A 14,956-nucleotide genomic window follows, 5' to 3' on the forward strand; every position below is an offset into this window, starting at 1 on the left:
AGCAGCTACTGGGCCCATCTGGCCACTGAACACTTGAAATGTGGCTGGTTGCGTTAAGTGCTAAAACACACGCTAGAGTTTTAAGATTTAGCACCAAAAAAAAAAAAAGTCATTAATAATTTATGTTTTTACAAGTTGAAATAAATAACCTTAGAAATACTGGGCTAAAATATTAATTTCACCAGTGTTTTTTTTTTTTCAACATAGCTACTGGGAAACTTAAAATAATACACGTGGCTTGACCCCTATTCATTCTGGATGGTGCTATTCTAGACCACAGGGCGCAAAGTAGAAAAAACCCTGTAAGAAGAAATGGAAGAAAACACTACTTAACTGCTTCCTATGTGTGCCACGTTAGGGCTTGGTTTTTATCACTTAAGACTCAATGCTAGGCACTAAATACTTTGGTGGTGGTTTTCTGGATTGAAAACTTAAAAAGAAAAATACTAAGCTGCAGCCAGCTGTCCCAAGCACAAAACCCGAAGCAGACAATTCCTGCTTTGCCTGCACTAAGGCCTGCCCCAGTGGTAGGATCTCCGTTAGCAACCCTCTCTCCAGTGTTTGCCACCCAGCCCTTCTTCTGCTCCCCTAAGAAATAAAACGCAACATACAAATACAGATACAAAAATAAATGAAGTAATAATGCATTATAATTATAGAGGATGTTACTACTGGGGAACAGTTTTTAGGAAAAAAAATAAGAGTTAAAAAAAAATCAAAAAGTTCCTTCCTTAACACAAATAAGCAAACAGATAATACATAAAGCAAAAAATTCCTGCACTGGCAGGTCCAAATGATTCAGGATTCTATCAATGGCTCACATCAAACAGGAAACAGACCGCTCATGTTCAGACGTAAAGGTGTTCCTTCAAAGTCTCTCAAATATAGTTATTTAATATGAATAATTAAAAAAAATTAAAGTCTGTTTATTTTGAGAGAGAGACAAAGAGAACATGAGTGGGAGAGGATCAAAGAGAGAGAGGGAGAGAGAGAATCCCAAGCAGGCTCAATGCTGTCAGCAATGAGCCCAACACAGGGCTTGATCTCACGAGCCGTGAGATCATGACCTGAGCCAAAATCAAGAGGTGGACGCTTAACCGACTGAGCCACTCAGGCATCCCATTATAATTTTTTTCTTAAAAAAAAAAACAAAAACAAACAAAAAAACACAAACTTTTCTTCAGCTTAAATGTCAACTGATCCACTTGTGTGCAATGCAAAATCCTTTCCATCAGGATCAGTTCAGTCTACGATAAGGACTACATTACTGTCGCGTATTAAATGTAAAATAATCTAGTCCAGATTATGCTCAACTTTGATTAACTTAAGTATCTAAAGCAGTTATTCATAAAAGCATTAACCTCTGGAAACTAAATCCATTCACTAAAAAGAAAATACTCTCAAAAAATAGGGCAAGGGGGGTGCCTGGGTGGCTCAGTTGGTCAGACGACCGACTTCAGCTAGGGTCATGATCTTGCAGTTTTTGAATTAGAGCCCCATGTCAGGCTCTGTGCTGACAGCTCAGAGCCTGGAGCCTAATTCAGATTCTGTGTCTCCTCCTGTCTCTACCCCTCCCCTGCTCACACTCTGGGTCTCTCTGTCTCTCAATAATAAATACACGTTAAAAAAATATTTTTTAATAAAAAACAAAAACAGGCCAAAAAAAAGCAAAATAAAACAAAACAGGCCAAGAACTCTGGACAAGAAAGCCGAATGACCTCCTACCAAAGAGCAGTAATGTCGAATGCTATCATGGCCCCTGTAAAACCAAATCCATCCATGAAATGCAACACAGTTCAAACAGAAGAGATTTTCTACTAACCATTTGCTTTGAGCTCACAACCAACATTTACTGAGCACATACAGTGTACCAGGTTCTGGCCATGTCCTGGAACAGACAGATATTTCTATCCTCAATCAGTTAATTTCAAAACAATACAGTAAGTAGCAAACCAAAACCATCAATACATTAAAAAAACATATGCCATGATCAAATGGGATTTATTCTCAGAATGCAAGGGTGGTTCGATGTTCACGAAACAATCAATGTGATGCAGCACATCATTAAGAGAAAGGATAAAACCCATATAATCATTTCAATAGATGCGAAAAAAAAAAATTCGACAAAGTACAATATCCATTCATGACAAAAACCCTCTGCAAAGTAGGCCTAGAAGGAATATACCTCAACATAATAAAGGCCATGTATGAAAAACTCACAGCAAACACCACAGTTAAAAGGGGAAACATTGAGGGCTTTTCCCCGAAGATCAGGACCAAGACAAGGATGCCTATCCTCACCACTTTTACTCAACATCGAACTAGAAGTCCTAGCCACAGTAATCAGACAACAGAAAAAATAAAAAGGCATCCAAACAGGTAAGGAGGAAGTAAACCTGTCACAATTTGCAAATGACACGATACTCTGTATAAAAACCTCTAAAGACTCCACCAAAAAACTGCTAAAACCGACAAATAAATTCAATACAGTTGCATACAAAATCAATGCACACAAATCTGTCGCATTTCCATACACTAGTAACGAAGCAGAAGGTGAAATTAAGAAAACAATCCTATTTACACTGCACTAAAAATAATAAAATATTTAGGAATAAACTTAACCAAAGAGGTGAAAGACCTGTACTATGAAAACTATAAAACACTGATGAAAGAAATTCAAGACAACACAAATAGACATTTTGAAGAATATCGTTAAAAGGTCGACACTACCTTAAAGCAATTTACACACTGAATGCAACCTCTGTGAAAATACCAACAGTATTTTTCACAGAACTGTAACAATCCTAAAATCTGTATGGAATCACAGAAAACCTTGAATAGCCAAAGCAATCTTGAAAAAAGTAATTCCAGATTTCCAATTACATTATAAAGCAGTAATTAAGACAGTATAGTACTGGCATAAAAACAGACAAATGGTGCTGGGAGAAGTGGACAGCAACATGCAGAAGAATGAAACTAGACCACTTTCTTACACCATTCACAAAAATGAACTTAAAATAGATAAAGGACCTGAATGTGAGACAGGAAACCATCAAAACCCTAGAGGAGAAAGCAGGAAAAAACCTCTCTGACCTCAGCCACAGCAATTTCTTACTTGACACATCTCCAAAGGCAAGGGAATTAAAAGCAAAAACGAAATATTGGGACCTCATCAAGATAAAAAGCTTCTGCACAGCAAAGGAAACAATCAACAAAACTAAAAGGGAACCAATGGAATGGGAAAATATATTTGCAAATGACATATCGGACAAAGGACTAGTATCCAAAATCTGTAAAGAACTCACCAAACTTCTCACCCGAAAAACAAATAATCCAGTGAAGAAATGGGCAGAAAACATGAATAAACACTTCTCTAAAGAAGACATCCGGATGGCCAACAGGCACATGAAAAGATGCTCAACATCGCTCATCAGGGAAATACAAATCAAAACCACACTGAGATACCACCTCACAGCAGTCAGAGTGGCCAAAATGAACAAATCAGGAGACTATAGATGCTGGCGAGGAAGTGGAGAAACGGGAACCCTCTTGCACTGCTGGTGGGAATGTAAACTGGTTCAGCTGCTCTGGAAGACAGTGTGGAGGTTCCTCAAAAAATTAAAAATAGATCTACCCTATGACCCAGCAATAGCACTGCTAGGAATTTACCCAAGGGATACAGGAGTGCTGATGCACAGGGGCACTGGTACTCCAATGTTTATAGCAGCACTTTCAACAATAGCCAAATTATGGAAAGAGCCTAAATGTCCATCAACTAAGGAATGGATAAAGAAATTGTGGTTTATATATGCAATGGACTACTACGTGGCAGTGAGAAAGAATGAAATGTGGCCTTTTGTAGCAACGTGGATGGAACTGGAGAGTGTTATGCTAAGTGAAATAAGCCATACAGAGAAAGACAGATACCATATGGTTTCACTCTTATGTGGATCCTGAGAAACTTAGCAGAAGACCATAGGGGAGGGGAAGGAAAACAAAAGTTAGAGAGGGAGAGAACCAAACCATATGACACTCTTAAAAACTGAGAACAAACTGAGGGTTGATCGGGGGTGGGAGGGCGGGGAGGGTGGGTGATGGGCATTGAGGAGGGCACCTGTTGGGATGAGCACTGGGTGTTGTATGGAAACCAATTTGACAATAAATTTCATATTAAAAAAAACAGACATACAGATCAATGGAATAGAACAGAAAACTCCAAAATAAACCCACAATTATACAGTCAATTAATCTTTGACAAAGGAGGAATGAATATCCAACGGAGAAAAGTCTCTTCAACAAATGGGTTTTGGAAAAACTGGAGGGCGACATGCAGAAGAATGAAACCGGACCACATTCTCACACCATACACAAAAATAAACTCAAAATGGATTAAAGACCTAAATGTGAGACCTGAAACCATAAAAACCCTTGAGGGGAGCACAGGCAGTAACATCTCTGACATCGGCTGTACCAACATTTTCTCTCCCGAGGCAAGAGAAATAAAAAAATAAACCATCTGGGACTCATCAAAATAAAGTTTCTGCACAGCAAAGGAAACAATCAACAAAACTGAAAGGCAAACTGGAATGGTAGAAGATACTTGCAAATCCAATAAAGGGTTAATATCCAAAATAAATAAAGAACTGATACAACTCAACACCCAAAGAACAAATAACCCAATCAAAAAATGGGCAGAAGACACGGATAGACATTTCACCAAAGACACCCAGATGGTCAACAGACACCTGAAAAGATGCTCATCATCACTCATCATGAGGGAAATGTGCACCAAAACTACAATGGGAGATCACCTCATTCCTGTCAGAATGGCTAAATTCGACGTTCGACAACCCAAGACACAACAGCTATTGGTGAGGATGTGGAGAAAGGGGAACTTTCTTCCACTGTTGGCTGGAATGCAAACTGGTACAGCCACTGTGGAAAATATTATCAAGATTCCTCCGAGTGGAAACCAGTATGGAGGTTCCTCAAAATATTGAAAATAGAACCGCCCTATGTTCCAGCAACTACACTACTGGGTATTTGCCCAAAATATACAAAAACACTAATTCAAAGGGATACATGCACCCCTATGTTTATGGCAGCATTATTTTCAACAGTCAAACTACAGACGCAACCCAAGTGCCCATAAATAGATAAATGGATCAAGAAGATGTGGTGTACCCTTGTTAAGATGAACACAGGGTGTTATACGTAAGTGATGAATCATGGAAATCTACCCTCAAAACTGAGAGCACACCGTACATGCTGTATGTTAGCCAATTTGACAATAAGTTACATTAAAAAAAAGATATGGTGTATATATACAATGAAACATTATTCAGCCATGAAAAAATGAGATACTCCCGTCTGCAACAATATCAAGAGTGTAATGCTAAGCGAAATAAGTCAGAGAAAGACAAATACCATAGGACTTCACTCATATGTGGAGTTTAAGAAACTAATGAACAAAAGATAAAAAAGAGAGAGAGAGAGAGAAACAAACCAAAAAACAGACTCTCAACTATAGAGAACAAACTGATGGTTCCCAAAGGGGAGGCAGGTGGGGGTAGGCAGGAATAGGGGTGTAGGGATTAAATAGTATACTTATGATGAAAAAAACAAAACATTAAACACAGCAACACCACCACTGGGCTCCACTTGACAAAACAAACCATTCAAAACTAAAAAACATATGTATATCTACGGTAAGCATTAAGAGCAAATACATATTCTGCCCACGAAATACGAAATACTTCATAGGTATTTTCATACACTAGCTTTGTGATTAACAGCCGCTTCTCAAAATGCTGTTTTTCTTGAAGCTCCTTCTTGTGGTGACTGTCTGGGACCAGCTCTGTCTGCCCTGCCAGCATATTAGGGTGGGACCACAAAGCAGCTCTGTATGACCACCAGAGCTGGGCACTGCTTAACCCCAGGGGGTGTCGGGACATCCTTCGCAAAGACAAAGATACCAAGAGGATCCCAGGAGCTGGGTAACATTTAGCCCTGTGAGCTTAGGCTTCTGGAACGTAGCCAGGCTTGCTCGTCAGGCTGGCCCCACAGCCTCTCAGCAGGAGCTACTGACCTTGAGGGGACCCTCTTGCTCTAGGCCCGAACCCTTTCTCACCTCCCCAGCTCATACCCACGTCAGGCCTTCTGCTGTACCTGGCGACTGGAATCTGAGCTGCCCTTCCTCTGCCAAGGGCACCAAGGCTACGGACTGCTGTTCAATTCCAGCTCGTCCCTCAATCTCGTCACCGTGGCCGCGTGCACCCTTCCCAGCATCTCCCTGTTAATTTCTGCCTTTGGAAAGCTACTCCCTCCCCAGACCTGACGCCCTCCAACCCCGTGTAAGTAACTCCCCTTCACCTTCTCGCGGCAGCATTAAGAATTTCATTTCACTACTACAGCATGCATATCATAAAAAGCACCTAGAACAGGGCCGGCTAATACAGCATCAGGTTCCCTGCTAAATAATTTGTTAAACAAAAAAGAAGAGGCCTTTTCATCTGGAATTTGTTGTTCTCATAGGAGAAAACAAACTCTACATCAAAACTCATCAATGTGTTTAATAAACAATGTGTTTAACTTCTTCCAGTCAATTTCTCTTCCTAAAATGAGGCTACAAGACCTTGGCAGGGAGAGGACGGGTTTCGGGGAACCGTGGAAAGTTTCGGGGAACGGTTACTGCCCTGTTAGCTGAACTCGGGTTTAGCGCTCAAACGTGGCCGCAGCCCTAACTGAAGAAAGCGGGGTATTAGTACAAGCAAACATGAAAACTGAATGCGTGCGGGCACCCGAAGAGCTCCCGAACCCCAGCAGCCCATCTCAGACACAGATGAACAGCCGGCTCCACACCCCCTGCAGGTCTATGCAGTCGCACGCACGTTCGCGGGGCTTTGCTGGAGCTGCCTTGCCGCAGTTGAAAGCATTAGTTACAGTTTATCTTTTCTTCTCCAGGATTAACATTCCCAAAGAAATTATGTTTTTGTTCTCACTACAGGTTGCACAGTTTGTTGCGAGCGGGTAACTTCCTGGTTTTATAACACATTTAACTTCTCGGGTATTTTTTTTTTTTTTTTCATCTAGCTTCTTTAAAACAAAGTCTGAAAAGTATGCTTTCCACATTTACTATACGGTTTCTTTAAAGACGTTTTTGGAAGAACGCCAAAATAAAAACGGGCTTCTTAAACTCAGCTCGGCAGAAACGTTTTCTCCACCTTGCATGGCGCCAGTTTTAAGCTCCCCTGCTTGGTCGTTTTAACCCAAACCACCCTACTTTTGGTTTAAGTCATCACTGCTTCATTTTGACAGGATCTATAAAGACGCTTCCCACCTTGCCCTTGCCCCCTTGCTATCTGTTCCAGTCCAACAGCCTGCTATCAACCCAGTCACTGCGGTTTTTATGATCCTCAAAGATTTTCTTCTTTTACAGGCCAAGCCTCGGGAGCATACATACCAGATCAGCTGATCGTTATAGAGGAAGGCGGTGTATTTGACTATACTCAGGCTTTCCTCCATTCTATTAATAAAGGATTGGATTTTCAAATAAGTCATTTTATCCAAGGGGAAGAAGCTGATTCCACCAAAAATGTCGAGCAGATCACATGACTGCAGATGCAACGTTTGCAAGTACTGTAGGAAAAAAAAAAGGCGTCAAACTTAGAGTACACGGAATAGAGCACTGACAGTTCAGGGTAATTAGTCAATTTATGATACGATTGCATACTACTGTGCCAAGAAGACCAGTAAGGGGGTGGGCCACAGCTAACTAGATGTGCAGTCAGTACCAATTTCACGACATTAAGCTCAAACATAACTAGTTAATGTTTGTTCAGGATTGTGTCTTGTCTCTTTGAAGCGCTAACTCCTTATGCTAGCGCTCCTCAAGTTATATCAACCTTATTAGGGATGTCAACAGTGACGTCACGGACAGACACTGCCACCTCCTACCAAAATAACGTTGAAAGGACAGGTAGTCAGTTGTTGATGGACAGGAGGGTAAAGAAGGCAAGAACAGGAATCAGGAGGCAGCAGGAGGGTAAATAATTATGGTCAGTAAAGTGAAGAAACAGGGGCGCCTGGGTGGCTCAGTCGATTAAGCGGCTGACTTCCGGCTTAGGTCATGATCTCATGGTCCGGGAGTTCAAGCCCGGCGTCGGGCTCTGTCCTGGCAGCTCAGAGCCTGGAGCCTGCTTCAGACTCTGTGTCTCCCTCTCTCTGCCCCTCCCCTGCTCACACGCGTGCGCTCTCTCTCTCTAAAATAAACAAATGTGGGGCGCCTGGGTGGCGCAGTCGGTTAAGTGTCCGACTTCAGCCAGGTCACGATCTCACAGTCTGTGAGTTCGAGCTCTGCGTCGGACTCTGGGCTGATGGCTCAGAGCCTGGAGCCTGCTTCCGATTCTGTGTCTCCCTCTCTCTCTGCCCCTCCCCCGTTCATGCTCTCTCTCTCTCTCTCTGTCCCAAAAATAAATAAAATAAATAAATAAAATAAACAAATGTAAAAAAACAAACAAAAAAAAACAGATCAAAGATAATTTAGGGAAAAAAACTGAGAATTATTCCACTAAAACTGATTTTTACCAGAGGTAGAGTATATAAAATGTAACTTACTGTAAAACAAAGTGGCAACTATTTAGGGACACTCATTCATCATTTGGGAGGGAAAAATCACATTAAAAACCACTATGGGGGGGGGGGCGCCTGGGTGGCTCAGTCGGTTAAGCATCTGGCTCTTGTTTTTGGCTCAGGTCACGATCTCACGGTTCATGCGTTCAAGCCCCACATGGCGCCCTGTGCTGACAGTGCAGAGCCTGCTTGGGTTTCGCTTTCTCCCTCTCTGTCCCTCCCTGCCTCACGCTCTCTCTGAAAATAAACTTAAAAAAAAAATAATAACCACTAATGGGATAAAGTCTGTGTCATAGCCAAAAATTTTACCTTGAGTCAACACAGATTACTACTCACTAAACAGAGTATTGTTGCATCAATCCACAAGAATGTACAACTCGGGCAAAGAGTTTAAATTCTGCTAATTAACCAATCACCATGCAGTAAGCCCACACTGGCCAACCCAGGCAGAACAAGGATGAAGTCACAGGGTGTCTCCAGGATGCTGTGGGGGTGCACACAAATGGCAGGATGCTCTGATCCCGCACAGAGGTGACAGAGAGATTCAAGAGTGCACATCTAAAAAGTTTCCTCACTGGTCTGGTTTTGCCACTAACGATCTTAGGCTCTCTGCCACCTTCAAGTCCTAAGTTTTTTTTGTCGATGAGTAATGAACTTATGTATGTGTACTTCTAAGGGTCTGTTTGAAGACTACTAAGATTATAGATAAAATTCCAAGTACTCACCCGATGGAAGAATTTCTCTAATCTTTCTTTTAGGAGCTTGACACCTCCATCTTCCATGGCTCTCAGAAAAGTACCATTAAAAAGCTAATAATGTAAAAGATTTTTTAAAAAGTCAATTTCTTATGCCCTTCAATTTCCCAAGGTAACAAATTCTTCTTTTCCTTTTACATTGACTAATTCGGCTTATTTAATCCCCCCCCCCCCCAATCCCGTTCTTTTTAAAAGGGGAAAACATGTACAGGAGAAAGCCTGAGTTATAAAATAAATCACAAAAAATAAACACACTATTAAGTGATATCATTTCCATGTCATCACCTAATCATTTAGGACATTTTTTTTTTTTTTAACCTCAACTCATACTTAAGTTTCACTTTACATAAATACTATCACCAGAATGTCTCTTCCTCAAGAACATGGAGTTTCTTGTTTACCAATGAGGACACATTCCTAGTACAAGGCTGGGAATAAAGAAAGACTGACTACTCGATGAATAAGTATATGCATAAACCTCAACCCTGTTTCAAAGGCCCCATTGTTTCCTCCCCTAAAACAGACACATAGTCACCAGGCAGTCATCTAAAGAATTAAGATTTTTAAACAATCCCTGGAAACAGGTAACTGGCTAGACTCCATTCAGAAAGAGCATCATGCTTACCTTGTACATGCTGTAGCACTGTTGTAGCACTGAACTATAAACCTTGTCCTGCAAACAAAGACATAGATGTCAATTTTAGGGGAAAAAAAGTCCGCCGTATAACAAATGTACAAAGACTCTTGGCGAAGCAATATAATGCTTACAGACTCAGTCCCACAACAGTTGTGTGCTGAAAATAAAAGGTATTTAAATTCAGTTATGAAGCAGTAATTTTAGGAGGGCCTTGAACATATGACTAGGAGGCACTGGTGAGACGGGATGTACATTTTTATAAAATTGTGCTAATGTAAGCGATAAACATAAAGCTTCACTATGCGTATCCTGAGAAGCTTCCGTAAAAGCGACCCGGCTTAAATCTGACCAAGTCACTCAATATATTCAGTAATAAACTTTCAAAAAATAAGAAATAAAAAGGGACACGTTACCAGCAACTCCTCCTCTTGATATTCAACAATTGGTTTCCCATCTTTACTTTGCTTTTCAATTATAGGATTCCGAACAACCTATGCAATTTCGATAAAACGAAGTTACACAATGAACCAATCATATACATTTTTAATCTTCCCTTAAGTTAAAAAATTTGAGCAGGTCACAATACCAGAAACACGCCTTCCGAAAACAGCCCCAAGAACAAATACGCTGAATAGAAGTCTGACTTTATTTTTTTTTTTAATTTTTTTTTCAACGTTTTTTATTTATTTTTGGGACAGAGACAGAGCATGAAGGGGGGAGGAGCAGAGAGAGAGGGAGATACAGAATCGGAAACAGGCTCCAGGCTCTGAGCCATCAGCCCAGAGCCTGACACGGGGCTCGAACTCCCGGACCGCGAGATCGTGACCTGGCTGAAGTCGGACGCTTAACCGACTGCGCCACCCAGGCGCCCCTAGAAGTCTGACTTTAAAACGGCAACCCACCCTACCGTAATCCTACTTTGCAGCAGCTAGAGGACTTTCCTCAAGTCCTAAGAGTAAAGCAAAGATCACCCATAACTTCACGCACAAATTCAAAGAGATCAAAGAGATATACTGTGTATGTAAATACCATGACCATCCAGAAATTTTCTTCTGGCTCATTGAAGAACTGTCTGTTCTTCTGCGTATGTAAAGATTTTGCAGGTTTTGATGGACTAAAGGTCCTAAAAAGAGTAATAAAAAAAGGATAATTGGGGACAGTTCTCCAAGTCGTAGAAGTTGTAAGAACCCGCTAAGCTCTGCAAGAGCACTTTAAAAGGTATTACCTGGTAAACTGTACAATAGCTTCACATAATCCGACGTTTCTAATTTTTTCATTCTTTTCTACTTCGTTTGGGTAATAAAACAAAATTTTATTTTCCTCCTAAAGTATGAAGAGACAGAATCGCCACATTAGTATCAGCATGTTTCCCATCTCAGCTGTTGAAAAAGCTGTTCAAAGTCAACGTCTGACGTCACACGTGCTAACAAAAAACCAAAACCAAAACCCTTTTCAGTGAATCCAGAATTATCTTTTCCTCACGATGTAAATAACGCTCATGAGCCTGGAAGGCAATTGTGACAATCAGTAAGTCACACGTCATCTTAAGGAGCACTCAGGCAATCGTTCTGAAAACTCGATCTTACGGTTTCTTGCCTCCTGCTCATTTGTAAGCCAACGATTGTAAGAAATGAGCGTGTGCGCACGTGCGCAGACGTACGCCTCCAGGCGAGTCAAACTCAGCGGGTTCACGGGCACTGAGACCGACAGCCTTTGAAGCTACCGTGATTTTGCTGCCAGCGGAACCGGACATCCTTGGAGGAAGTCACCGTCCCCACCTATAAAATAAACAAAACCCACCCCTGGAATTTATACATCAATTCGGAAAAGAACTTTCCAAGGGGAAAGAACTTTCCAAGGGCCCTCCAAGCCTGCGTTATTTTCGGGTTTACAAGTCCACCACTCTCGATCCACGCTTCGGGGGGGAGGGGGTAACAAAAACATTAGCTCAGTTTTCGTCACCCAGGAATGATGCAAGAAACAGAGCCTCAACCCGTGTGGAGTGACGAGCTTGCTGAAGCTTCATTCGACACACGGGCTTAGATCCAGGACTCGGAGGAGACCCTGCCGGCGTGGTCCGGCCCCCGTTTACTCCCCGGCTCGGGCGTACACTTGGCACAAAAGCAGCCTCAATAAAAGCCGCTCCAGGAGCGCGGTGACAGGTGCCGGCCGGGGTCGCCTCCCGGGCGCGCCCCTCGGCGCCCGGGGCCGCCGCCGGCCTGCCGCCCCCGCCCTCGGGCCCTCCTCCGGCCGCCGGCTGACACCGGCGCGCGGTCCGGCTCCGCGTACCTCGCCCTCACGCGGCCCGAAGCGCGGGTTGTAGATGAAGAAGCTCAGCAGCGCCGGCGGGAACTGCTTCTCCTGGGCCGCCCCGGCCCCGGCCCCGGCCCCGGCCGCCGCTGCCGCCATCCCGGCCCGGCCCCCCAGCCTCGGGAGCCTCCCTCTGCCCGCCCAGCGACAGCCGCCCCGAGGAGACCGCACTTCCGCCTCGCTCGCGGCCGCCCCGGAAGTGGTCGCCGCCGGCCCGGAAAAAGAACCCGCCGCCCAACGGCCCCTTCTGGCGAGCGCCCGTGAGGGTTGGTTCCCTCTTGTTTGCTGGGCAGGTGTTTCTCTTTTTTTGAGTTAAGATGAAGGCGAAACTGCGCCCAGATGTCCGCCCTGGCGGAAGGCGAGGGCCGCGTAGTTGAAGAAAAAATAGAACCGGCATAGTTTTCTAGAAGTAGGTGAAGGCGCAAAGGAAGCTTCTGCGGTGAAAGAAACACGTGCAGGGGCGGACGGGCATTCAGCTGGGGCGACTGGCCCACTTCCATCATCTACAGGGTCCGTCCCGGCATTTCTGGGTTTTCTTAATCCCCGTTTGAGAGACCGCAGGTGACCGCTGGATCAAACCAACCCGACGGGGTTCGCGCCTCACCCCAATTCCCCAGGCTCAGGCTTGGAAGATTGCGCGCGGATGTGAAGGCGCCGGGCTCCGCGAGGCGTAGTGTGTGCGGTCCAAGCAGGACCAGAACGCGGCCTTCTCCGCGGAGTGCCTGATCCCGGACCTTGGCCAACAGGGCATCGCCCTGCCTTAGCTTTGAGGACTCCCCTGCTTTTGGGCTCTGCACTGGGACATGATTGGAACAGCTCGTTACTTCTAGCTTCTGGCATTTGGAGTTCAAACCCGCGCAGCGGACCGCTTTGCAAGTTCAAGACGACCTTGCTTTAAGGTCGTTTCATTTGTCACAGATGAAGTTTAGAAACGGGACCTCTTATTCAGTCTGGAAGAATAGATCTTCATGTTTAGGAGCGAGATGTATCGGAATTTGGACATGAGATAGATCTGGGTACTTAATCCTAGCCCCGTCGCTGGCAGGGTGTGAAACCTTGGACCGATCACCTAGCCTTTCTCCAGACTCTAGTTCGTATTTGTAAAATGCCTAACGGGGCGCCTGGGTGGCACAGTCCGTTGAGCATCGGGACTCCTGATTTCGCTCAGATCATGATCACAGGGTCCGGGGATGGAGCCCCGTGTGGGGCTCGCTGCTGAGTGTGCAGACTGCTTAAGATGCTCCCTCTCTCACTCTCTCTGCCCCTCCCTTGCTCGCTCACGCTTTTTAAAAAATAATTACAAAATAAAATGACTGATAGTAAATGCTTAACTGATAGGAATTTTGCTTTGAGAAGTCAGTGCGACTATGGATTTGCCGATAGTACTCAGCACTTCATCATTATTCAACAAAATGGTTATCATTACTTGCTCTTGAAAGACTTTCCCAACTAGCTTACTCCAGTGGATGAAATTCTCCATTAGATAATAGTGTTTTGGTACTAAAGCAATAATTTATGAGTATTTGATAGTAGAACCCCCTTCCTCCCTCCTTTTGTCCCCCCAAGTCTCTGGGGACTTCTAATACATAAAATAGATGCAGGGCTTCCATGGTTGAATGGGAGCCCCAGGGGTATGACTGAGGCCTAAAAGCACCTTTTTTTCTACTTGCTTCCCATCATTCCCATCTCCCTTAGAGACCCTAAAGCACCTGCCTAGGTCCCTGCGACTTGAGGAATACTTTGAATACTCCAGGTGAAAGAAGTCCCTCCTATGTCTCTGAGTACGTACTTCTGGGAAAAGTAGTAGAAAGAGCCCAGGGCTTAAGTTGGAAGCCCTGAATTTTAGTTCTGGGTTTCGCCATTTCCCAGTTGAATGACCTTTGACTCATCACTTAACTTCTTTAATCTCCGTTTCCTCCTTGGCAAAATAAGGTCGGTACCTGCCTCACAGGGTTACTGCAGAATTACACTGGATGATACACATGAGAACACCTTGTAAAGTACAAAGTACTATATAAACGTGGCACGAGGGCACTTAACAGTGTTCGTCGAGCTTTCTTCCCAGCACACTTCTACTTCCTTGTATGCTTTGCCTCCTCTGCACGCGTTCAACTAATTGAAATAATTGCCACGGGAAAGAAAGGAATCAAAACCAAAAGGAAACCAACAAAACTCCAGAAATCAAAGTGCTTTCTCAGTTTCAAAAGGCAAGGGAGCAAAACCGCGTAGACCTTGGCAGCCCCCTCTCTCACTGTCGGAGGGCAGACCTGGGTGCCAGGGGGCTGGAATGGGGAGGATGGACACCTAGGTATGTTTGGAGACCGCGGAGTGGAGAGGGTGTGTCCTTGCTTCCTTGTGAAGCTGGGAGGCAGCAAGCCTTGTAGTTTCCCTCTGCGTCAAGCATGGTGCTGAGGCTGTACCATATCCTCATGAGCGTCCAGGCAGTAGGCTGTACTTGGCGCAGGACGTACCCAAATACTAATATACAGAATCCAGAGAAAGCCAGACCCGAGAGGCCTTAAGGTCAGGACCAAGTGGAAGTAGCTGTGGCCTTGAGGGGTAGGTCAAGTGGACCTAGAGGGGTAGGTCAAGGCCACAAGACTAGCGAGGAACGAGGAGGACT

At 44.0% G+C, this 14,956-nt stretch overlaps 1 protein-coding gene across 1 annotated transcript in view; it reads right to left on the minus strand.

Moving 5' to 3' along the window:
• The window catches only part of CCZ1 (CCZ1 homolog, vacuolar protein trafficking and biogenesis associated), a 34,096-nt gene extending 21,591 nt beyond the window's left edge, over positions 1-12,505 (minus strand). The window contains exons 1-7 of the mRNA XM_023246327.2: positions 12,313-12,505; positions 11,249-11,346; positions 11,053-11,146; positions 10,437-10,514; positions 10,012-10,059; positions 9,357-9,440; positions 7,463-7,638 (exon numbers count right to left, since the gene is read on the minus strand). Coding sequence (XP_023102095.1) covers positions 7,463-7,638; positions 9,357-9,440; positions 10,012-10,059; positions 10,437-10,514; positions 11,053-11,146; positions 11,249-11,346; positions 12,313-12,432 — 698 coding nt within the window. The 5' untranslated portion in view covers positions 12,433-12,505. The remainder of the gene's footprint in view (positions 1-7,462; positions 7,639-9,356; positions 9,441-10,011; positions 10,060-10,436; positions 10,515-11,052; positions 11,147-11,248; positions 11,347-12,312) is intronic.
• Between the last annotated feature and the right edge of the window lie 2,451 nt (positions 12,506-14,956).

The sequence above is a fragment of the Felis catus genome, chromosome E3 (genome assembly GCF_018350175.1).
Source record: "Felis catus isolate Fca126 chromosome E3, F.catus_Fca126_mat1.0, whole genome shotgun sequence".
In the NCBI taxonomy this organism is placed as follows: Eukaryota; Metazoa; Chordata; class Mammalia; order Carnivora; family Felidae; genus Felis; species Felis catus.